At 38.6% G+C, this 26,510-nt stretch overlaps 1 protein-coding gene across 1 annotated transcript; it reads right to left on the reverse strand.

Moving 5' to 3' along the window:
• Positions 1–878: 878 nt before the first annotated feature.
• Positions 879–25,499, reverse strand: wsb1 (WD repeat and SOCS box containing 1). Its single transcript, XM_059973501.1, has 9 exons — positions 25,231–25,499; positions 18,426–18,591; positions 15,904–16,163; positions 13,738–13,869; positions 12,058–12,158; positions 5,015–5,187; positions 3,505–3,618; positions 1,942–2,049; positions 879–1,460 (listed from the first exon to the last, which is right to left on the reverse strand). Exons 1-9 carry the CDS (start codon positions 25,268–25,270, stop codon positions 1,298–1,300), a joined length of 1,257 nt encoding a protein of 418 aa, XP_059829484.1. The 5' UTR covers positions 25,271–25,499; the 3' UTR covers positions 879–1,297.
• Positions 25,500–26,510: the final 1,011 nt, after the last annotated feature.

Here is a 26,510-nt window from a genome sequence, read left to right on the forward strand (position 1 = left end):
TGCAATTAGGAAAATTCTAAATTCTAAAACATTCGAAAGGCACTAAGGAGTCCGCTGGAAGAGAAAACTCTGGAGGTGAGGGAAGTAATAGTATGAAAAGGAAGGAAAGGAGGAAAACTGGTTCATTCTTGTTCTTGAATAAGCACACTAATCAGCAATTAATTGTCTATTCTTGATTCTGCTGCTGTAGCTCATCCACTTCAAAGGTTTGACAGATTGTTTGTTCAGTAATGCTTTTCTGCACACTACTGTTGTACTGTACTGTTATTTGAGATATTGTCACCTTCCTGTCGGCTTGTAAGTCTGGCCATTCTCCTCAGAATCTCTCATTAACAAGGTATTTTCGCCCACAGAACTGTTGCTCACTGGATGTTTTAGTTTCTACCCCATTCTCTGTAAATGCTAGAAACTGTTTTGTGTGTGAAAAAAAAAACCCAGATCAGCAGTTTCTGAGAAACTCCAACTACCCGTTCTGGCAGCAATAAATATCCACAGTCTAAGTCACTTTCTTCTGCATTCTGATATTTGGCTGATTATATATTTGCATTGACAAGCAGATGTACCTAATAAAGTGGTCACTGAGTGTAGGTAGATCTATGGTGGCACGACTGACACCAAGGAACAGGGAAAACATGGACTTCTGAGTACAAAACAAAAAATTATACTAAGCTTTCGTAATTCTCTAGTCTGTGCATAACTACAGTTCTGCATGTAATACGCTTAGCATAACTAAAGATGCAAAGGATCTTCAAGATCACAAGAGATTATCCACAATGATGTGATAGGTATGCAAGATGAATACAAATGGAAAGATTGTAAAATTGTAGATCAATTCAGACCTGTGCAGAGCCTGGAACAAAATCTCAGGACAGAGATGCTGACAGACAAAATTTAGCTTTTTAATACTTATAAAATGAACAAAAATAAATTCACATTTGAAGTACAGTAAGGTTGCATTTGCAAGTGTTCAAATCTTTGGCAGTTGACAGTTTTTCCTGCTGTGGACTGGAGCAAAGACCAAACAAAACTTTGTGCCCATTTTCTCAATACCACAAATTGACCTGAAAAAATGACCAATCTGTAATAATAGATTGGACTATCAACAGCAAAGGAACATAAAATAATACTGTACACAGCTATATATAAAAATGTACAGGGTATGTACAGTTTAAAAGTCTGTACGAGTTGTCCATGCACTTTCTTGCTTTACAAGGCAGCAAAAATCACCTGCTTTAATACACTTGAATCATAAAAGCAACTTGTTCTTAAGCCTTTGAAGTTAAGCAGCTCAAATGGATCAGATTATGCGATATGTCAAGTAGTTAACTATCTGTGATGGGACAGGCAGTTTCTCAACGGTCCTGGTAGCCATCACTCTTCGTAGAGCCATGCGGCAGAGATGCTGAAGACTGGAGACTTGTTTCGGGGTAGTCCAAAAGTGAACACTTCCATCTCGTGATCTTGGAGGAGGAATGAGAAAGCCAATAGTTTATTAATACAAGATCTTAGGCTACAGTGCTGCACACACTATTTTTGGTAAGATTCTGACACATAAGGTAGGGATTGAAAGCAATAAGACATTTTAATCTATGCAACTGGAATAATATAACAAAGAACTGGTACAAGTTAAGCCTTTACTTGCCTCAAAGCTTACACTTCTCTGCAACAGTTCCAGATATAATGTAAAGAACAAAATATTCTTTCACTGACACACTTGTGAAAAGATGCACTTACAACACAAATCCAGTTTAATGGAGGAAACATCAGTATCAAGTATTCCTATATGGCTGGCAGAACAACATGCAGATGTGCAGAGCAAACTGCAGCTGCAGTTGAAATATATTAATGCTATAAGGCACATTAGAAAGCTACTTAGAAAGTAAAAGTCACAGCTTCAAGGTTTTCTGATAAAAATAATTTCACTGGATTAAAGATACTTACCCTGTAGCAAGGACATGGCCATCTGGAGAAAAGCCACAGGATATCCCATTATATAAAGGAGCAACCTCTACTGGACAATCAGAATTAATGCTCCAAAACCTTAGCATTCTGAAAAACAAACAAACACCATTACTGGTAGATACCGAACAGATATTACTCATCCTACTTTGTATCTTGTCTCAACTGTGCAACGACATTAAAAACCATAAGACATAGAAGCAGAATTAGGCCATTCAGCCCACAATCTGCTCTAGTATTCAATCAAGATTTACTTACCTCAACCCCATTCTCGTGCCTTCTCCCCATAACCTTTCACACCCTTACTAATAAGGAACCTACCAACCTCTGCTTTAAATATATCCAGTGACATCCTCCACAGTCATCCAGGGCAATAACTTTCACAGATTCACCACCCTCTGGCTAAAGAAATTCCTTATCTTTGTTCTAAAGCAGGGGTCTGCAACCTTTTTGCCTCTGTGGGCCAGATCGCATATTAATGAGCCGACGGTAGGCCAGATAAATGCCATAAAAAAACTTGAAATATGGGAATAATCCATTTAAATACATCTAGTTATGTATTGCCTCAAACTAATGAATAATACATGCTAGAAAATCATTTGTGCAGTAGGTTGCCTACCCCTGCTCTAAAGGGACATCTCTCTATTCTGGGGCTGTGCCCTCTGGACCTAGCCTCTCCCACTATCAGAAACATCCTCTCCACATCTAGGCCTTTAACTATTTGATAGGTTTTAAGCGATCCCCCTTCATTCTTCTAAACTCCAGTGAGTATAGGCCCAAAGCCACTACACATTTCTCCTGTGTTAACCCTTTCATCCCTGGAATTGTTCTTATGAACCTCCTATGGATTGTCTCCAACGTAAGCACATCTCTCCTTAGATAAGGGGCCTAAAATTGCTCACAATACTCCAAGTGTGGTAGGACTAATGCCCTATAAAGCCTCAACATTATGATCTTTTTTATCTTCTAGTCCTCTCAAAATGAATGTTAACATTGCATTTGCCTTCCTTACAACTGATTCAATCTGCAAGTTAACCTTTAGGGAATCCTGTATATGGACTCCCAAGTCTCTTTGCACAACTCTTTTCTGAACTTTCTCCCCATTTAGAAAATAGACTGTCTTTATTTCTTCTACTGAAGTGCATGACCATAAACACTTGCCTATCAACCACTTCTTTGCCCATTCTCCCAATCTAAGACCTTCTGCAGACTCCTGCTCCCTCAACATTACCTGCCTCTCCACCCATCTCCATATCAAACTTAGCCACAAAGCCATCAGCTCTGTCATCCAAAATCACTGACATATAATGTGAAAATAAGTGGTCCCCACACTGACCCCTGCAGCCAATCAGAAACCCCCTTTATTCTTTTTGCCGTCTGCCAGTCAGCCAATTTTCTATCTTTCTAGCATCTTTCCTGTAACACCTGTCTTTAACAGCTTCACGTGTGCTACCTTGTCAAAGTAAACAACATCCACTGACTCTCCTTGTCTATTGCGTCTGTTATTTCAAAACATTTACGATATTTATTGCCAGAATCACTTACTTGTCATCAGCAATGCTAGCAATGTGCATACCATCATGGCAAAAGGCAACTGAGTTCACCCAATGATCATTTGCTCCACCAGCAAATATTGGAGTAGGAGGTGGAAACAAGTGCCTGTTACACAAACAGAAATGCAATTATCAATACTTGCACATAAATAGAAAAGGCCGAGATTAACTTAAATTGAAAAAAAAAACTCCACCATATGAAAGTACAAAAAAAGCTGACCAAGAATTTCAATTCCACACCTCAGCAGAAATGCCAGAAGAAAAACTTGTGGATTGAACTCTCAAAATCTGAGCAAACAAATTAAATCATTTATCCAAGGATACCAATTTTAATAACAGAACTTTGAGAAGCAAGTGCAGTGGTGAGATATAACATGCATCTTATTCATTCATTGGACATGGAAATTCAATTTTGAAAAGCTAACCAGTCCATAGGTTGTTTAAAATGGTATTTATGATTTTTGTCCATTATTGAGATAATTTAGGTTTAACATCACCAGTATGTCATCAAATTTGTTGTCTTCGCAGCAACAGTACAATGCAATACATAATAGAGGAAAGTAGTGAAATACAGTAAATATATAATAGTTAAATTAAATAAGCAGTGCAAAAATAGAAATTAAAATTAGTGAGGTAGTGTTCATGGATTCAAAATTCATTCAGAAAGGAAGAAGCTATTCCTGAATCACATCTAGTTCTCCCAACTCAATAAAACTGCTCAATTATACCACACAAAAGGAGTCTGCACTCACATAAATAAACTCCTCTAACTGTGCAGGGGTGGTGCAAGATGGAGAAGGCACACAATTATAACATCTACTACTGTCCCATTTACCAGCGTCAGGCCCATATCCTCTATGCCTGGAAATTCAAGTACTCATCTACATGCTTCTTAAAGGTCAACAGAGTATTGACATCACCAGCTCTTTAAGGACTTAAGATTCTAATCATTAACTCCTTCAGATTCCCTCCAATGCCTTGCAATCCTCCCTCTAAACCTATGCCATTAAGATAAACAAAGATTTATCACCTACCCCATTTATCACTCTCAAATTTATATACCTCCATTGTTGTTCCTTTTCACACCTTGTGGCGCATCCGGCTGCATTTTTTGCCATTTCCGAGTATTTGTCTTTTTTTCATAAGGCCGAGTTGCTAGTTCAATGCTCAACCCAGCATGGATGGAAAGCACACAAGGAACCTGCCAGATTCGCACCCAGGACTATTTGCCTCAAAGTCCAGTGCTGATACCACTACACCACTAGCTGGCCAATATCTGTGTTAGGGCTCTATTACCATTAGTCTCTTCTACTCCAAGGAAAACAAACCTAGCCAACCTCTTCATTATGTCTGAAAAGAGGATCCAAACAAACACCAAACTAAGATGAATCAGTGTGCTGGGAGAGGATGAAAAAAAGAAATCTGAAAAAAAAAAGTCCTATTGCACTAAATTAGGAAACACTGCTGATTCACACTGACCGAAGCTAAAACAATTGACTTACCCCAGCTCCAACAAAATTCTGCCTACGTGTGGATCCCAAACAATAACTCGTGTGTCATGAGAGGCTGTAGCCAATAATGCTCCATCAGGAGAGAATTCACATGATACGACATCATTCAGATGACCTTCAAGTTTACGAATCATGGTGTATTTTTCCATGTTCCACAGAAAAACCTGCAATGAGAGAGTCATGCTTTACAGCCCCAGTTTGTGGTTATTCTTCCCAGCACACACAAGTCCACTATTTTATAACTTAAGGCCGATTTAGCACAAATTCTGATAAAGCTGTTGATTTATACTTAAAATTGTTCAGTTTAACAAGAAATTTATAGATAATATTTGAAAACATGCTAGCTATAGTTAATTTATAAATAATACATCCAATATTTACTTTCTAAACATCCTCAGAGGACGCTAATACTTTAAACTTTACAACTTTAAACATTTTAATTACATTTCCCAGTTGAAATTTAACTCTTCAGCAACATTAAATATATGTAGAAAAATACTGTACAGGTAACTTAAGCATAACATTTTGTTACTCCAACGGAACCTCCATTCAGAGTTAAAGTTCACGTGTGTTTACAAAACGTTTTCATTCGGAGCGAGAGCCTATGAAACAGCAGATACTGCAAGAGAAAAGAACATTTTTGACGGCCTAAAGGAACAATCCTTCGGCAAACAGCACAAAACTGAGGCAACAACATTACATTTATGGTTACATTATTAATGTTATGATAAATTAACCAGATGATTCAACTAGAGACAAAGTACACTGAATGCTAGATATTACAACGTTTGTTCCAATCTATTATTGTATGTAAATTCTGAGGGTGTAATATTCCCCCAAATTTGTTCTTCCCTCCCCTGGACCTGTTGAGCTCTGCAACTCTCCAGTCGGTATTTAGGAAGATGACCTGCCCCCAGGCCTCTCCCTTTTCAACTTGTGATCAATTACAACTTGGATGCCACTTATCATTCAACATGGAACTATTTCATCTATCTGTGGCACCTCCACAGTCAGATAGAAGTCACAGCATTAGAAGTACTAAAGCAGTGCCTTCATCTGAAAAATATAGTTGCACAGTTACAGCAATAGAATACAGCATAGACAGCCTTCAGAATATATCACATACAGCAATTCTCAATTATCAAGGTCAATTAACTTAAAAAAACAAAATTTAAGATATATGTGGCTTCAGTGGACAAGTTTACAAAAATCTCCACGTGGCAAATTTAGTACTCTACATTATTAAATCATGTGGCCTGTTAAAAATAAATCTGCTGGATGGTCTTAAATTTAAAACTTACAATTAAACATGTGATGTCTGAAGTTAGATATAATATTACTACGATTAAGTACTGGTCAGTTTTAATTTTAAAAAGTGTTAGTTTTGTACTGATTCCAAATTCACTAATATAAATTAGTAAGTTGATTTCAAGTCCAGAAATTGCAAACTGTTTTTTTTACAGTTAAATCTTAACTTTGTACCCCCTCCCACCTCTTCTGAAAACTAACTTTGCATGGAGGGATTAGCCATCCACAGTTGTGGATAGCAACTGCTCAATTATTATTAAATCTGTTAATGCACACAAGTGACGCTATTATTTATTGGCCAACCCTGAAGCTGGAGGGAATTACAGCAGAAAATAATTAGGTTTCTGGCTCAACTGCACATACTTGCCCTTGATGCATAGATCGTGACTGAAAGGGAGGCTAAAATGACACAGGAAATTGGGACTAGCTGGGTGGGCAGTGGTCAGCATGGAGTTATTCAGCCAAAGAGCGCTGTCTGTGGTGTACTGCTATGACTCTAATTAGTAAGTATGGAGAAATTAATGGGGTGAAAGCTAAATTCATAGGAAATTATGAACTGCATACTGAGGTTTAAAAACAAAAAAGTGGCTATGGAGATGACGGGTTTTGAAATGCCACATACTGGAGAGTGGCAAAAAGTACCCCCACTACTAAAAATGAGAAAGAAAACTATAAATCCAGGAAATACAAACTAGTAAACCTGATATTACAAGGTACATGAATCCAGTGACAAGGGCACTTAAAGATACAGCAGGACTGGCCCATAACAACTTCACTTATGTGGGAAATTAAGCTTGACAATTTGACAACTTGAGATTTGAGATTAAATCAGTAAATATAGCATAGGGGCATGAATGTGTGGCATACTAGATTATCTGAAGAGATTAACAAACAGAATCAAAACACATGGGATTGGTGGCAACAAATGTATGTAGATCAAGAACCGACTCATCGTTAGAAACTAAGAGGAATAAGACTAGTAATTTTGAGTGTTAGTAGTTAGGCGCCACAGGGATCAATGCTAGGGCTCTAGCTGTTTGCAATCTCGATCAGGGTTCTGGACAAGTGGATCAACTGCAATATATTCACTGATGATATAAAACTAGGTGTCAGAAAAGGTTGGAAGATATAGAGAGGCTTCAAGGCGATACAGAGATTTTCAATCAACAGGGAAGAATGTGGAAAAATGCAATGCCGTTCATCAGTTATAAAATGTAAAACAAGAAGTTGAGCATGTTATGAATGAAAGACACATAGCCTTGTACACAAATCAGTGAGTAAACTATGAAAACAAGCAAGTATGATTACAAGATTTAAGGATTCTTACTGGAAGTTACACACTTTCCTGATGAGGCTGTATCTAAAATACTAAACATGGAATGTGCGTTCCTTGCACAGAGTAGGGCAGTTGCAGGAGAACTGCAGCAAAGGCTTAGAGCAATGATAGCATGAGGAAAGGGTTGGTCGATGTGAAGAAATTGAACAGACAGAATCCACCTTCACTGATTCAGTGACAGGATTGATCCAAATGAAACATACAAAATTCTTTTGGGACTCAACAGAGTAGACATAGAGTGGTGCCCTTTCCCAAAACTCAAAATGTCCACACAGGGGTCATCTCAAAGTAGGGGACCTCCCATTCAGGATCGTTGACAAGAGCTTCCCTCCACCACATCCCACTGGAGTGTAGTGAGCCTTTGAAATTCTGTTACGAAGTGGGCATATTTAATACTCGGCCTAATGATTATCATTAGGATGGAGACATACATGAGGAGGTGGTGGTATTCATCATCTTACTGAAAAGTAAAACAAACACTAATGGCCCACTCTGCTTCAATTTCTTGTTCTTGAAGAGCTAACTTAATGCATCAAGGATTGAACCCAACATTACTTATGGCATCCGGTTCAGCTACTCTTTGAGTAAACTCACATGATCCTTGAGGTCTACAGACTTTAGGAGAATGGTGATACTACAGAAACCAGCTCATGATTGATATTAACCAATTCCCAAATACATAATAAAGATGGTCAAGGTACAACACTGTCTATTTCGTCATTCCTTGAAAATACAAGTAAAGACATAAAAAGAGTCTACCATACTGCACAACATGGAATTGATAGCAGGCAGCTCAGTGGTGCAGCAGGTTGGTGCTCCATTGAGTTTACAACATAGGTTCACGCTTGTGATCCTCCATGCAGAATTCCACATCTTACACCTGGTGGTCTGGGGAAGGACCAAGCTGAAGCCAAGTACTTCCCATTGAGGAAGAGGGAGAAAAAAGCCAATAAGTAAGTTATCCTGGACTGCTCACACACACCTTCTGGTAACATTGTCAGAGGCCAGGGAGCAGGTCGCCTGCCCACCCTCTGCCAGGAATGGTACATGCTGTGGGAGATCTAAAGAGGAAAAAAATACTTGGTAAAATGGAGGGAAAAGGTTAAATTTTTTTTATTCAAACGTTTAGCAGCTTGTTGCTATCCATAATTATCAAGACAGATTAAAAACTGGGTAATTCACAGTTTAAAAAAAAACACAATCCAAGGCTCATAATAATAAAAGTAACTGAAGTTCTACAAAATCTTTTCAAATTTACAATACAAGCTAAGGTATGCTCATCACATTGTTTGACAACATACAATATTTAAAACTTTCAACTGGTAGAGAAACTATGGCTTTCAAGTGCAGAAGCCAAGTACTCCAGCCTGATAGTTTTAAAATACTAGTCACTAGGTCACAAAATCGCTATCTGCCAAACAAGGGCATGGATACACAGCCTAACCTTGAATAATTACTGACCAGAATAGCAAGCCTTCCAGCTACGTAATGGGTGGTCCACGTCTGAAGAAACTAAAATTTTAGTGGACGGAGGAGTATCAGTGGATGTTTCTTAGACGGACTTCAAACAAATACTTGACAAATTCCCTCAGTTTAATTAAAGGCAAAATATCAATCAGATGATAAAATTAGCTGAGCAACATGAGACAAGGAGGGGAATAACTGGGAAATGCTCAAATTCACAAGACCAATTACCACCTGGACAAATCTGTATGGGGACTGCAACTGTCACACTTTAAACCAGTGCTTTAGAAGATGGGACAATACCACATGCAGTTTTCTATTGATATGAAAAGAGACAGAACTGTAAGCAATGCAAACAAAAGTCAAAGGATAAAAGAAACAGGGCAAAATAAATAAAACTGTGGCAAACAGACTGCAATGCAAGCGATCGTGGTTATCTTTCTAAACTGAAAAGCCAAAAGCAATGGGGTTGGTTCTAAAGAAGCATCACAGACAGGTACAGAACAACATCAAGAAGACCCAGTGTTGATCTTGGTATCTTGAGGACTGGAAAGCAAGGTACTGCAAGTTATAATGCAAATTCTGGTCAGGCCACATCTGGTACATTAGGCATCATGTGTAAGGAAGGATATTTGCTTATAGTGATACCTGGATACCAAGTTTAACTTACAAAGAGACTGCACAAACTTGAGTTGCATTCCCTGAAGTTTAAATAAAGATTAAAATCAGTAAATTTGAAATAAATGGGGAGGAAAAGTTGAAGAGAACTCCCCTACCCTCAGGCCAGAAATTCCAAGTTTTAAGGTTTTAAGTTTAAAAATGCTTCTGCATGCAGTGGTAGAAATATGACTCAACTTCACTATTAGGTTATCAAGACCTATCAAACATGGAGTTAAAACAAGAGTCTAACAAAAATTATTTATATAATACCAGCATCATTTGTGACCAATTTTAAGCAAAAGCACAGTGATAAAGGCAATTCAAAAACCCATTAAATACTTGGGTTCTACAGTAGCATGGTTGTTCTTGATTTTACTTTGTTATTATGCTATGTTTTAATAAAAGAGCAACTCAAGGACTTTACAACAAAGGGGGAAAGCATTCAAATCTAAAGAGCAAGATTTAGTTTTAGTAATCATTTTATTGTGCTTGGGCAAAAATACCACCCTACAGTTTTAATCACCCACTGCCCAGGTAGCTGCTAATGGTTACAGGGATAAGTCACTCCAGAATCAGTCATGCATCAAGTGGAATCTTAGCCTTTCTATTTAGTGGAATAATTGATTTAATTGCAGTGTAATTACTATTTAGTAATTCCTTATGCAAACTCAATTATCATCATATCATTATTAAAAGATCCCGGAGCAGACATTTATTGTGGAAACACACAAAATAGGCAGTAAAAATCTAAGGGGGTACTTAGAAATTGCTCAGAAGAAATTACTAGAAGTGCACATAACCAGAGCATCAAATAAGGTTTATTGCACTTTCCTGTGCTAGGGTCAAGAAAGTAACTCAATAATTGTAGGTTTTAACTGCTGCCATTTGCTTCCTTCTACATAAGCTTATTATTTTGATTAACTGAAGATCCAAGATCTCGCACTTATAAGTCTTATTTTATACAGATCTGCTTACTGAATTTCAGAAAAGATTTTTCAACCTTGTGTTATTAGTCATAGTAGAATTAAACACACAACACTGAAGGAGAATGAGAGATCAAGTACAATGAAGGAAGGATACCAAAAATTGCAAATGCATTATTTATAGATATAGATATGATTGAGCAGTGAATACATGCTGCTTTTGTGAATGTTGTAGTGAGAAGTAAAAACAAATTAAATAAAACTAAAGTGGTGTCTGAGCAGGATTAGAGGAGGAAAATGCATTAAAGCTCTGAGCAGCTTTTGTGTCCAGTTGTTCAGCTGTGCCCAACATAAAGGCTTGAAACCAACTGGAACGAGGTTTTCTTTTGGCTGGCAATATCACAAGTCAAACAAACAAATGAGGAAAACGTCTTATCAGACCTCTTTTTGCCTTGGGATGTCTGAAGGAGATAATCTCTATAGAGGCCATCAGATTATAGACATCATCTTAGAATTTTACGATTTTAAACAAGCAATCCAATTCAGCATTTAATTCCAATTACGACATCTAAAGTGTCCATGAAACCCTAATCATTACCCACAGGGATAAGGCTGGAGAAAAATCACCCAGATATATAATCTTACAAAAACTTAACCACCCACTTCTCCTGTTTATGCTTGTAACTATGAAGTGCCATGAAAAGGATGTGTCCATCCCCTTAACCAAAAATAGATTAAAGAGAAATAAAAATTCAAGTTTGTTGTTGTCTACTGGGTTTGTTTAAGAGGGTGGGAAACATAGAAGGACAAAGCGAAGAAATTTTCAACCAATTTTGGGGTACAGTGCAATTTACTGGTAATTGAAAAAGTTAAATTATTCCTCACTTTCCAGTTAACATAGTGGCAAAGTCATGCTTACAGTTACTGTATCCAAACATCAAGTAATTCTGATGAAATTAGTTCAATAGGAGTACTTTACATGTAAAAAAACAGATTAAGTCATATCCAAGAGTCAAACATTTTCCTGCATATATGCTCTCTAGAACAGTGCTGAAAACATTACGGAAAAAAACATATAGAAACTTACAATTGTGGCCATGTGCTGATTTACATCAATAATATGTCATTATTTTAGGCCAGCCTAATTTTTGGAACATTTCTCATGTGGCAATGTTATGGTGTACAATGTGCTTCTGTATCATCATAGCATCTAGCTCTAACAAGATGCTAACATCTTGTTAACATTCATTTAATGTACAATAGAAAATAATACATGCAATATCGTGATCACTAATTAATAAAACTATTATTTGAAATGAGAGAAGAGGAACTTCTACACATACCGCTTTTCCAGCTCCAACAGAGCAGAGAATGTTTGAATCTGGGGAGAAGGCACAGCTGTACACCCAGTTGTTATGGCCCCTCAGTACGGTTACCATATTGCCTGTAAAGATTTAATGAGAGTCAAGTCTAATTCAGGATAAAAGCAGATAGATTTCCCTCCTCCCCCAATTTAGCACAAAGCTCTCCTCACATCTTCAGCTTTGGAAGTGTACAAAATTGTCTACATACCATTTGCTTTCCTACCATCCAATTACACTACATTAATTTGCTGCTGTAGGTCACCCATGAACCAGCAACCTTTGTAATGTTGGAAGAAAGTACAGCACTTAAGGAAACCCAGAGGAAGAAACTCTACACAGATAGTACCAGGTCAGGATAGTACGGGAGCACAAGGGTTAGCACAACGCTTTAGCGCACCTGCTTTAAGATTAGGGTTCAATCCCTGCCACTGTAAGGAAATAATACATACCCCCCAGTACCACACAGGTTTCGTCCCACATTCTAAAGGCGTACAATTTAGGATTAGTAAATTGTGAACATGCTCCGTTGGCACTAGGAGTTGTACTGACACTTGCAGGCTGCCCAGCACTATCCTCACTGAAATGATTTAATGCAAAACGTTACATTTGTGTTTCAATGTGCATGTGTTAAATGAAGCTAATCTCTTTAAAACAACCAGGATTAAGTCTGGGTTGCAATGGCTTTGAACCTACAACAGGACTAAGCACCGTACCACTGGGAAATGGTAACACCTCTGGTGGCAGTGAAATTGACTCATTTGATTGATTGATTGATTATTTGCATCTCCGGAACTAGATACTGGAGAAAGGACTTGTTAGTTGTAGCACACCACAGAAACACTGCTTCCCAAGCCTTCGGGTAGTCAACAATCAGTTCCTAAGTTGCTTAGTTCAGGTCTCCTAAATACTCCTTCAAGTAAGAAATGCACACTGACATGATGTATTTGCAGTGGTGCCATGAGCATTCAACTGTCACAGTTTACATACTGAAACCTACATTTTTGCAACACAGACAGGAAATGGTGCAAGTCAATATAACACTAGGTGCATACCCAATGTTAGAAAAACATCACAGCTCAATGTGAGAAGGGCTCAATCCAAATTCCTGATGGACTTTATTTTAATCAGGAACATAGTGGGCTTCTACACAACCTACACAGAAGAGCACTAAACAATAAGAATTCCAGGCAAGGTATCCATTTCCATCACAATTCCTTATAAAGGAATTTAAAATTAATTCATTGAACTGAAGCAATAACATTAAACTCCTTATTTCCGGTTCTTCACAGCTAGAGCAAAGCTTCAAGTTTACCTCACTTTATTATTTGAGGAGACTCCTTTAACACCTTGTAAACTTAATATCTCAAGTCTATAAACCCAAACCTCATTATAGTACCAAACTCAAGAGAGTTCTTACAAAATCCCAAACGGTGAGCACTCAGAACTGAATATAGAACTTCCATTTTCAACCAGCACTATACCACTGATTCATTTTGCACATTAGTTTCTTTGATGCGAGAGCCAATACGCTTTGTCATTTTCATTATTTCACCTGTTATGAATAAGGCAGTTATTGTTGAAAATTACAGTCGGACATAATTCCATGGAATACATGTCACAGAAAAGAATTTTTGGTTATTTCAAAATATAAGGACTTACCATCATCATTAAGGTCCCAGACCCTCAGAGTTTTATCTCTTGATGCAGAAACAAGGATAAGGCTGCCATCAGGTGTGAAGGTCAAATCACGAACAATTTCATTATGGTCCATCAAATTAAGAAGGAATTTACCTGAAATAAAGCAGATACCCAACAATTGACACTTGGTGCAAAGTCATGTTAAGATGAGTACATTTTAAATATTTAGCAATTATTCTGCAAATAAAATGCAAATGTAGCAGAGGCAAGATTTCATTAGTGTAGATCGGGGGTCGGCAACCCGCGGCTCCGGAGCCACATGCGGCTCTTTTACGTCTGTGCTGCGGCTCCCTGTTGCTTTGGGAAATAATTGGTCAGTATTTAATTAAAATGTATTTTATGTTAGTTTGTTAGTTTTTGAAATGTAATTCTAAATTTGAAGATTATGGTGATCTTGTACAATCTAAATAAAACGTTGTGGCGACCCATTTCCTGGCACATTGGAACCGGCTCACAATTAGCCAGCGTTCAGGCTAAGGGAGATAGCCTACGGGGGTTTGTGAGTACGTGTCTTTTGCAGCATCCGCACCCATGGGGGGCGGGTTGAGGGAGGCTTAAAAGCAAGGCTGTTTAGTTCGAATAAAGCTATTTTTGACTGCAGTTTACTGACTGCGTGTAGCACACCGCTACAACGTGATTTTATCGCTGGCTGTCCAGACGGGAGGTGCTGAAACGCTTTGTCGCGTGTCTGGAAGAAGTGAAAACGTTCCTGGGCAGCAAAGGGCTCACCTTTCCTGAGCTGGAACAGCCAGAGTGGCTGGAAAAGCTACAATTCATGGTAGACATGACAGCGCACCTGAACACGCTGAACACAGCTCTTCAGGGGTAAGGACGTACAGCCCTGCACATGTTGGAGGATGTTTTGGCATTCGAGCGCAAGTTGACAGTGCTTGCCAGAGATTTACAGAAAGGCACATTGTCTCACTTCCCCAATTTGAGAGAGTTCAAACAAGGTCACGACATGATAAATTTGGAGTATTTACATTCTGCAATCATCGCAATGCAAACATCGTTTGGGAAACGCTTCTGTGAGTTCAGAGAGGAAAAAAAACACATCATCCTTCCCGGTCACTCCCCTAAGCATCGATCCATCCCTACTGAATACGACTGCATTGTCAGGTGTGAGTCAACCTGACCAAGTATGATAAATATTTTAATTGCCTATTATTTTATGTATATTCATATTTTTTCATTGTTTAGTGAAATAGTCCTTTTATTTTTCAGGTTGACAGCTGGCTGACGTTATTTTTGGTTTGCTGCTGGCGGCAAATTTAAGTTCGGCGTTTTTCATAAATACAAGAAAGACTCAAATAGACATTGAGTATTTTACTTAAAAGTAACCTTCAACCCAACGTCTTTTTTTCGGAGTTCAAAATGTTTTTGTTGCATGCAGAAATGTAATTTCGTTTTCTCTGCAGGAGTTCATCAATTTCATAAATGCAACACATTATAGTTTGTTTATACATAGCATAAAAGGCAAAAAAAAAGTTGTATGCAGTGTAATTTCATTTTAAATGTCAAACGGGTTTTGCGGCTCCCAGTGTTTTCTTTTCTGTGGGAAACGGGTCCAAGTGGCTCTTTCAGTGGTAAAGGTTGCTGACCCCTGGGGTAGATGATCAGGAATGAATGAAAATGATCATTTCCATGAGCAACCGAAAAAAGCAACAGCACATTTTAATAAAACAGACTGTTTGGGTAGGAGAGGGGAGAAAACAGGAGAAGGGGGCAGAATGTGGGGAATAGGAACTTCATCCAAAAAGAACACAAATTTTTTCTTACTAAAATAGCACCCTCACCCTTCATGTTAGGATTTTCTTCAATTCCACCTGTCAATTAGCGACAAGTGTTAAGGACCAGACACAATTTTAACATATCAAAATTACTTCTGTTCCAAGGAATATGGTAAACAAAAATGAAAAGAAGAACACTTGCTTGATGGCTAAACTAGCAGTTCCTGCTCAGTACACAATCAATACAAAATTGATTGTATGGCAAGAAAAAGGAACTACCTTTATCTGTAAAAAAAAAACACGACGTTTCAAATCAATGACTAGTCATCAGATTTGAGGTGCCAACTTGACAAAATTGCCGATAGTAAAAATATAAATTTATAGATCTGTAGAATACCTGTGTACACATCCCAAATTTTGATACGCCCATTGCTCAAGCCAGTTGCCAACAACAGCTGGTCTCGGCCAAACTTGAATCGGTGCCATTCAATGTTCACGAAGCGACTACGTTTCTCAGGTACAGAGGAACCAAAAGCAAGGGACCACACAATATCTCCGCAGTCTATTGTATGCTCTTCTGGTGTATTCTTCTGAGCATCAGAATTTTGTTTTCTGGGGCTCTTATTCACGGTATTATTATACTCATCAAAACACAATCTTTTGGGAAGAAATAAAGTACAGGGTTAGTAAAACAAAAAGAACCAGACAACATAGAAGTCAATGTAAAGCAAATTAAGGTTAATTGCAATACATTTCATCCTGGAAAACACAAATAGGAATCAGAACCACAGCATGTACAGTGTTAAATGACCAAACCACATTTTTTTAAATTAAAGGGAGCAGTGAGGGTTAAATATTGCAAAAACAACCATCTTAAAATGTTAATCATTTTCTAGTCATACGAACCAAATTGCCCTCAATCATATGATTTAGAAAACAACTTTCCAATAACAGTTCATTTTCTGCTTATGATTTCAAGCAAGCAACTTTAGCTAACCCAATCTTCCCTCATGCCACAATAAGCTGACACAATATATTCAATGTGAATATATTGCTTTCTGTGCATTGTGAGTGCTAATCCCACTGGGTGCAAAATAGTGTCATTGGAAGGCCAGTATCTATTATCAAAGGCAAATTACCCATAAGATAATTGTAGAGAACCAGCTTCCTTAAATCCTGCAGTCTGTGGGAAACATTCCCACAGCACTGCCAGAATTTCAGGATGTTTTACAAAAATATCTATTACACTTCACCGTTGCTGTACTGCCAAGCTGGAATTGGAATGATTTGCTGCTGTAGGTGGTACACAATACAGACAATGTGAGTTCACGGATGATCTAACATGCTGCTTTTTCTCACTGTCTTGTTCTGGTCTTAAATAGTAGTAGACTGCAACTCATGCGATTGAGTGCAAAGTATTACTTCACACTTCTCAAAAGAAGATGAGATGATTGGGGGCAAGGAAGAGATTTGCTGCAAAACACCCTTTTTGTGATTTACTCTTATCCACAGCTGGTCCATTCAAGTATCTCAATAATGATGACCAAGATGGCAGTCAGTCAGGGATTTGATCAGGGTTTTTGTCATCACAATTCAGGAGGATAAATCCTTGTAGGAGATGTTACTGCCTGCACACATTATCATATGTTAATTGCCACATCAGCCATAAATGAAAATTACCCAGCCATTCCCACATCCTGGTATGCACCACTATATTGTTTAAACAGCCACAATCAGAAGATGTTATAATTGGCAGCACCATCCTTTATGCAGCTACATGTTGAAGTTCCACACCAAATAGACATCCAGCCCATGGAGTTACTTCCAAGTAGAATCCAATCCCTCAACTGATGCTAGTAGATATTTAGACCCATATTTACCCAAAAAACATTGACTTCAAATATCTAGAAAAACCCAACAAATTCTATTCCTAAATAGCAACCTGTTTTACTAATTGGAACTATTCTCCCAGTTCATTGTGTACAGAAAAAGTAGATTTTGCATGATCCGAATATGATCACTGATCCAAATATGTCTCTGCCATCTCCAAATTGGACATCACGATGAATATAATATTTAAAAACATACTTTTATTAACTGTTTGGCACAATAGGCTTCCAAAATGGTCTAGCAAGCCCGTTTCATTGTTCACAGTGCTGTGGCTTTAAAGCTATGACAAAGCAGACCACAGAAGTCTGGTAGATTCACTTTGAAAATGACATTTTGTGATCATAACTATTCAAGGTCTCGGTAGTGATTCCAGCTATTTTGTGCTAGTCTTAAATTCCCCAACTACAGTTACAGATTAACATTTCTGAGTCATTTGATCACACCAATAACACAATAAAAATTAGTGCTACTACATTTAATCTCACTAACTTTCCTTTTACTTCTCTCCAGAACATTGTCAAGGTCTTTGCTGTCTCAGCCACTATATTTGCAAGCGGCACAAGACAATATACTACAAGCAGACACTTTGAAAGAAGATCCAATCTATTATAATTGCTCAAGCACAAACTTTGTCCATTATTCAGAGCAAAACAAAGCCAACTTGTATAATGTAGCAGCTGTCAATAAATGGCCATCTTCACACAAGTGACACGTGGGTTGTGAGCCCAGACTATTGAACTGTGGCACAGAAAAAGTTGGCATGGGTTCAGTCCTGTACTCACTTAATCACTGACCAACTGCATCTGATTGCAAATCACAGCAATTAGAATCTAAATCACTTTGTTTTCATCCATAATTCTCCATTCTCAGGTCATAAAACAAAGCAGATCTCACAGAAATTACTCGAAACAGGTACACATTCTGCAATTAGGGCTGGGCAATAGTGCAATGGATTTTCACAGCTTGACAAAGATTTCCTCTTGTGGATTCCATTTCTCTTCAAAATCCATGTTGTGAAATAATACTCACTTATTTTGGCACAGAGACCAAGGGACTAGTTTCACTATACGATGACCTTGAGACCAAGCAAAGTATGAGCCATCAGGTGCAAAGGCAACGGTCCAGGTTTCACAGCCAGATTTCTGTTCAAATGGAGCACTGGGTGCCCAAAGATCAGCAATTAGCCGGGCTTGTGCTGCAGAGGGGGAAAAATTACAAATGATTAAAAACAAGAAAGGCAAAACTTCAGAAAATATAAATTTCTTAAACAACTAGAAGCCATGAGCTAGAAAGGATTAAATCTGTAATAATGGGTGATGTAACATCAGGACCGACTCCTTCAGCAAGTCTAGCTTCCTGTCAAACTACAATTTATCTGACTTACTGCAAAATCAAGGGAAATTAACTGAAAATGTTACACTGGACAAGTTACATTTACTACAACCTCAATTTAAATTCAAAATAAAGATCCCCAGAACATGCCAGATGGTTTTGACACTCCAAGCAAATGATCATTAACAAGTCACCTCAAAGATCAGCTCAAAGAAAAAAATTTAAGCAGAGTTTAGACACTGTTCTAATACTTCCGTTACACTCAAAGTTATGCAACTCGAGTAGCAAAAAAGCACGTTAAACATTACTACAGCAGTTAAATTTTAGCCTTTGCACTATGAGGAATTGAGGATATATTTAAAAAAAACATTGTGAACCTATGTAACCTCCGGCTAAAAGAATAATTGGGACTGAATAGGAATTTTTGAACTGAAGTAAACTCTTTCTTCAGCAATTTCCAAGACGGGCTCATTATCAGTTCTCCTTGGTTTGCAGAGAGACATTGAGAGTTGATAACACTGTACTTTGTACTCTCGTTTGAGTAGGAGGAGGAGGACTCACCGATAAGGACAGGAATGAACACCCATCTGTAATTTAAGTCAGGGCCTAGCAAAGGTAATAACTGGTAAGTACTGGACAGCACATCCAGCTGTCATTAAGCCTTAATCTAGCAGACACTCTTATCCATAACTAAGTTTCGCACCAACAGACTTGGCAGGCGTACCAGTTCAAATGACATCTTGCAGCAGTAATGTATGGGGCTTACCATGTATAAATAAATGGTTGTAACCGGAGAGAGTGGGCCCACTTGTGAGATGGTGGCAGTACTTACATACCTTTCCTTTGACAACTGCAGGAGGGTGTGCAATAAATTAACGTAACTATAAGAAGCTGGTCTCCCGAGTTTTATTCGGTTTCAACTTGAACAACTACCTACTGCCATCCTCCCTGTCCAAGCCTATTAAGATGCCTGAAGGAGTAAACAACAAAACTGCAGATGCTGGCAATCCAAACTAAAAACAGAAAATATTGGGAAAACCTCAAGGAATCAGGCAGCAGAGAAAAAGGATCCAATGGAGTCCCAAACTTCAAACAATAACAACTTATTTATAAGCACTTTCCATACAAATGATATAGTTCAAAGTGCTTTAAAATAGGATAAAGTTCAAACATTAAAATAAAAGGCAAAATGTTAATTAAAACAAGGTTAAATAAATAGGTCAAATGGCAACTATCTTTGTATGGATGCCCCTTGATCTGCTAAGCATGTCCAAAATGTTATTTTATACTGTACACTGCAATGGTAACATTTGAACACTGTTTCAAGGTCAAAATTACACCAAGTAACTAATAGCTCATTCTGCAGATTTTCAGATTAGAAGGGAATTTTTAGGGTTGCATTTTGCAGTTCCTATACAAATAACCAGACGCATTTAGAGCAATTAATCACCCCCAAAAGTCTTTGTGGTAGCACAATGAAACTACAAGAATTTCCTTCTTGTGGGCTTAATTTTGGGAATGAGAACATTTTCAAAATATTTATGCAGGACAGTAGCAGAGTGGTTAGCAAAATGCTTTACAGTACGGGCGACCTGGGTCCAATTCCCAATGCTATCTGCATGGATTTTGTACGTTCTCCTGGTGACCACATGGGTTTTCTCCGGGTGCTCTGGTTACCTCTCACAGTCCAAAGACATACCAGTTGGGAGGTTAATTGGTCCCATAATTAGGCTAGGATTAAATCGGGGGTTGCTGAGCAGCATGCTCGAAAGGCCAGAAGGGCCTATTCCGCACTGGATCTCAATATATTTTACTACACAGAAGGTTAGACGATATAGAGCTTCAAAATGGCTCAATCAACATTGTACAGTTATATAAAACAAATCAGCTGAAGCCTATATAATTAAATTTGAACTGTTTAGTTAAATAATGCCTTGTCCTCTTCAGAGGTTGCATTAAAATCACATGGAAGCATATTGTTACAATTCAATTAAAAAAAAATGAAACCACAGTACAACCATTCCCTATTGAATATAGTAAGAGGAAATTTAGATAAATAGAGATGAACAGAGCATTTGAACTCTAATAACAACAACCAAAGGGTAATAAGTTACAACCAAATGGTAAACAACACAAACATGTGCTGGACAATCTCACAATTCAATTTTGTAAAAGTTATTCCCACAACATTACTAGGCTGAGATGGGATAGGATGAAAATGGATTCCACTAGTAAAATATCAACTATGCAAACTTTGTTATATTCCAGGAATATTTTGTCCCTCAGTTTAAATGCAGAGTCTTACAGAGTGTATAAACACTTTGACCAACTCTGACATAAAATTACAGATCTTTATAACATCCATGTGCAAGATGCATCTGAGGAGATATGCTATTAAAAAGAACTACAATTCCAGTTAGCAAATAAAAGCACAATGCAAAGGACACCCTCCCCACCGTCCCCCGCGGCTCCATTTACATCATGACACACCTGAAACCTGAAGCCTTCACCAAAATGGTGGCCTGGTGCTGCTTTCTCTTAGAAGCCATTTTGTTTACTCTGCAACGGTTCGATTTTCACAGATACATAATTTGTTTTATCGTGTTATGGAATGATTTCAAATATTACTCTGTACAAAATAAAAATAAATCTGAATGCAAGGATCTTATAATTATAGAGCAGATTTTTAAAAAAATTAATAAAATGAAGTTCTATACTTCAGATTCAAGGCATGTTTTTCTAATTTGATAGAAGATTGAAGGGATTAGTGCAGCAACCAAATGTTTTCATTACCCAAGGTGGCCTGGGCTAGCATGAAGAGATTATAGTTTTGATTTCTGCTATTGATACACATAATGTAGCCTCCAGAGAGCATGATAGTGGGAAACTTTAAGAGGCTTGGATAGAGCTCCAAGATAAACATAAGCTGCACTTTAATGCACCCTAGAATTAACAAAAGTCAGGATGCAATTTTAAGTCAAGTCACTTTTTATTGTCATTTCGACCATAACTGCTGGTACAGAACACAGTAAAAACGAGACATGGTGCTACATGAAACAGTACAAAAGCTACACTGAACTACATAAAATACAACAAAACTACACTAGCCTATAGATTTACCTGACCCAGGACTGTATAAAGTGCACAAAACAATGTAGGCATTACAATAAATAATAAACAAGACAATAGGCACAGTAGAGGGCAGTAAGCTGGTGTCAGTCCAGGCTCTAGGTATTGAGGAGTCTGATGGCATGGGGGAAGAAACGGTTACATAGTCTGGTTGTGAGAGCCCGAATGCTTCAGTGCCTTTTCCCAGATGGCAGGTGGAAGAAGAGTTTGTATGAGGGGTGTGTGGGGTCCTTCATAATGCTGTTTGTTTTTGCGGATGCAGCGTGTAGTGTAACTGTGCAAATCCAGAAATTTTCCCAATGATTTAAAGTTGAAGAGATAATTGAAACTATCAAAATCAACTCAACACATAACACTACCATCTCTTCTTTCTCCCCTCTCACCAAACAAGTAAACATGAAGATTTACTTATCAATTCATGATTTACCTTCCACATTCTCCATGCCTTTTACATGCTGGTAGAGAATTAGACATGCTCCTTAAATAACAATTTGCAGAGCAAAAGGGAAGAAGGATAATGGAACTATTAAGGTGCAGAAAAGGCAGGCTAAATATTCACCTTCAATTCAATCTCCAAATATTTAGCAATAAAAAAAAACAGATTCTAATGACATGGTGTCATGACAACCTTTTCCTCAATCTTTTTTTTATATAAACACGCAAAATTTTGTAGATGCCGGGAATCCAAAGCAATGCACACAAAATGCTGGAAGAACTCAGCAGGTCAGGCAGCATCCGTGAAAAAACAGTAGCCAACGTTTCGGGCCGAGACCCTTTATCAGGTGATTGGTGAACCCAGGTGGGCATTAAAGATAAAAAGCTGGAGAGGAAGTAATCTATTTCAGCCCGAAATGTTGACTGTTTAGTCACCCATTGATGTTGTCTGATATGCTGAGTACCTCCAGCACTTTGTGTATGCAGCTCTGGATTTCCAGCATCTGCAGACTTTGTGCTTATGATTATTATTGACTGTTTTTAAATCATAATAGGAAAACATTCAGTAGTGTTAAAACAGCACTCAAGTTTAGTGGCAGTGCAGCTAGATAGGAAGGTGCAAGGTCACAACACGCTACTTTGTGAGGTCAATAGCCCATCTTACGCACTTGGCAAAAATTAACAGTATAAAAACAGCAAGTTTAAACAGTACAACAAGATGGACTCTGGACCTCTCTACTTTGTTGTGACATTGCACGTCACCTGTACGTTAACACTTTATTTGGCACTCTTATTGTTTCCCTTGTTACCAATACACCATTGTAATGTATCAACCTGTATTGACAAGGTGGAAAACAAGTTTTTCCACAGTACCGCAGTACGTGACAATAATTCCAAAGAGTAACCAATTAGAATTGAAATAATAATTTTAATTGGCTACTCTTTGGAATTTGAATCAAAGACCAACCAAGAACAAGGACACAAGCAACAAGACTTACCAGACATACACACATTTAGGATTTATTTTGTGCCAATAAGACCAAAAACATTGATTTTCTTTCCATTCTGAAGTAATACAAATTTTGGTTTATTCCCCCTTCACCATTCCCATGGGATAATCCTCACTCATTTGAAGCAGCCTAAATGGCAAAAATCCAGAACCTGGGGAAACCCCTACAACAGTGGCATATATTTAGATCACCAAGATAAAGCTTGCATACAAGTAGAAAGATCATGCTTGAACTGTATGCCTCAAAGCTTAAAACCCATCCTCTAAGAATAATCACTCAAGACAGCAGAGGACACCCAGTACTTCAATCTTGGCTCACAAGGACAAGAATCATCAAGAAACATCGAGTCTTCCAACTATACCAAATGCAAACATTAGCTGCAATATCGAAGTTGCCAAAAGAATTCTGATGTAATTCTACATTTTTCACAAAGGCAAAATGCCCCAAAGTGCTACATAAAAAAAGCTTTTTTTAAAAAAAAGTGAAGTCAACATGATAAAGCACAATCCTCAGGAGTTGATCTCCACATTACTGTATCACAGACAATTGTATTGGTGATCAAGGGTGAAATATTTCCAAGAGAGCAAGAAGGACACCAATGGAAGATATTAGACCGCTGAAGAGAGAAAGGTTTGAGTAATTTAGCTGCAAGGAAACAAGATCTAGAACTTGATCCTAATTTCAGGAGAGAAAGACATGAAGAAACAATTAACATACTTCAGCCCAAATTTGTATATCTTGATCTGAAATATGAGATGTCCAATTCTGCTGAGTTCTTCCAGCAGCTCATTTTTTCTCCAAATACCAGCATCTGCAGTCTTTTGTGTCGTCAAATAATCTGTGTACATAAGCTATATTATGTACTTATATTTTTTTAATTTTATTTTTTTTATCTTATTATGTTTTTGTGCTGTATCAGATCTGGACTAAGAGTCATTTCCTTCTCCTTTACACTTGTGTTTTGGAAATTTTATTAAACAATCTTGAATCTGATATGGTCTCTCTGAATTAGGAGAGCAATCACCAAGCTGTAAATCACACAGCCTACTCATCAGTTTCATGTTCAGACAGACAAAATCTATCACCATCACCATGACAATGCAATAGCTTAGAGTACTTTGGTGGAGTAACTTAAGACATTGGGATGAGAGAACAAACAATACTTTAAAAAAAAATCAAGTCCGAGGGACTAAAGAGAATGGAAACGAAGCAACTGTAAATAAAGGAATGGAGCTGGGTGTACAGCATTTAAAGATTTCTAACTTCCCTTCAATGCGAGCGAACTCGTTGGATCGAATCCAGATCTGATAGCAATGCAATTCTAACTACAACAAATAGCAATACAACTCTATAGAGGAACAACAATCTTGTTTTGAAAGTTCCAAAATAACACAAGTCACCAAAGCCAGTAGTACACGCTTTCAAAAGTTGTTACAATTACAAAGGAAGTAATGTTGGGTACAGAGCATTTCACGTAAACTGATTCAAAGCAGACAAAAGACATCACACGAGGCCACAATGCAATTACAATAAATACACTACTGTACTTTAAAAGTCACTTTTTTTTGAGATTCAATGCTGGATTTAAAATTGATTAGTGAAGTGTCTTTAAAATACCAAAATGAGCATGCATAACTTCTCGGTATTCAGCAGTGGCAAACCAAATGCAATTGGGAGTAAAATTGACCTGTCCTATTTGGTTACAATATCGCACTATCTCACTCACACACACACACACACATTAAGAAATGACGTGCTGCAATCACATTGCTGATCAATCTCTCCAATATAAAAGTCGTTGCGGAAAAGAAACCACGCAGGAGGAGAGACATCTGCAGTAAGGCGGCTGCAGCCCCTGCAAGGGGCACTGAGACAACCCGTCAGCCCAGCTTCTCCCCCTGGCCGAGCCCCAGGCCCAGGGCCCTCACCTATTTCATTCTCGTTGACAGATCCCGGGAAGCTGGCCATCTAAGGACTCGCGATCCGAGTTCCAGAAAGCGCGGCGAAGGGGGGGGGGGGACGAACGATCGGCGTGGAAAGAGACGGCGAGCAGTAGCCGAAAGCGGGCCTCTCCCTCCCGCACGAACAGACTGGAAAGAGGGGGCCCTTGATTCAGCGCGACAATGACTTCGCCGCCCGACAACCAGCACCCACCGACCGACGTGGACGCTCCGCGACGTTGCACAGCCCTAAAATGGCCACCAACGGAGGGGCGTGCCCTTACGTCATCACGCACCGCCTCTGCCTTGCCCCCTCGCGTCCGCACCTGCGGGCGTGCACGTACCCACTGCCCCGGGTCCGCGGTACGTGCCCAGGCGGGGTCCTGTTCACTTCTGTCCTTGCACGCATTCCTTTCCCAAGTGCCACATGCATTACGTGTGCGGCGGCTTCTCTAGTGTGCAGGGGTAGGACATACTGGGTAAGTGGTGGGGCACTGAGGACTGCAGTAGAGCAGAGGGATCTAGGAATACGGATGCAAAATTCCCTAAAAGTGGCATCACAGGTAGATAGGGTAGTAAAGAGAGCTTTTGGTAATGTAAATTAAACTACTGAGTATAAGCAAACAGGAAATCTGCAGATGCTGGAAATTCAAACAACACCACACACAAAATGCTGGTGGAACACAGCAGGCCAGGCAGCATCTATAGGGAGATGTGCAGTTGACTTTGCGGGCCGAGACCCTTTGTCAGGACTGACTGAAAGGAAAGTCTTTATTGAGTATAAGAGTTGGAATGTTATGGTGAGGTTGTATAAGGCATTGGTGAGGCCCAATTTGGAGTACTGTGTGCAGTTTTGGTCACCGAATTACAGGAAGGATATTAAGGTTGAAAGAGTGCAGAGGAGGTTTACAAGGATGTTGCCAGGTCTTGAGAAACGAGTTACAGAGAAAGGTTGAATAGGACTTTATTCCAGGTGCAGGTCAGTGGGACTAGGCAGAAAAGTGATTCGGCACAGCCAAGAGGGGCAAAAAGGCTTGTTTCTGTGCTGTAATGTTCTATAGTTCTATGTAGCGAGATACGGTGGAGAGTTTTATTTTCATTGAGCGCTATCACGCACGTTGCAAGACAGAGGTGTATAAATTACTTAAAAGAAATTTCACAAAGTTCTGGCTCACCTCACTACGGGAAGGATGTGGATGCTATAGAGAGAGTGCAGAGGAGATTTACAAGGATGTTGCCTGGATTGGGGAGAATGCCTTATGAGAATA

This window comes from Hypanus sabinus, chromosome 6 (genome assembly GCF_030144855.1).
Source record: "Hypanus sabinus isolate sHypSab1 chromosome 6, sHypSab1.hap1, whole genome shotgun sequence".
Classification (NCBI taxonomy): domain Eukaryota; kingdom Metazoa; phylum Chordata; class Chondrichthyes; order Myliobatiformes; family Dasyatidae; genus Hypanus; species Hypanus sabinus.

What these genes read in the sequence shown, in the direction of transcription:
- wsb1 (XM_059973501.1), bottom strand. Translation starts at nt 25,270, where the DNA reads ATGGCCAGCTTCCCGGGATCTGTCAACGAGAATGAAATAG. An exon ending in TGGTCTCTGTGCCAAAATAA is followed by an intron (nt 16,164 to 18,425) that starts GTGAGTATTATT and finishes TCTTCCCAAAAG; the next exon opens with ATTGTGTTTTGATGAGTATA. An exon ending in GCTAGCATTGCTGATGACAA is followed by an intron (nt 2,050 to 3,504) that starts GTAAGTGATTCT and finishes TTTGTTTTTCAG; the next exon opens with AATGCTAAGGTTTTGGAGCA.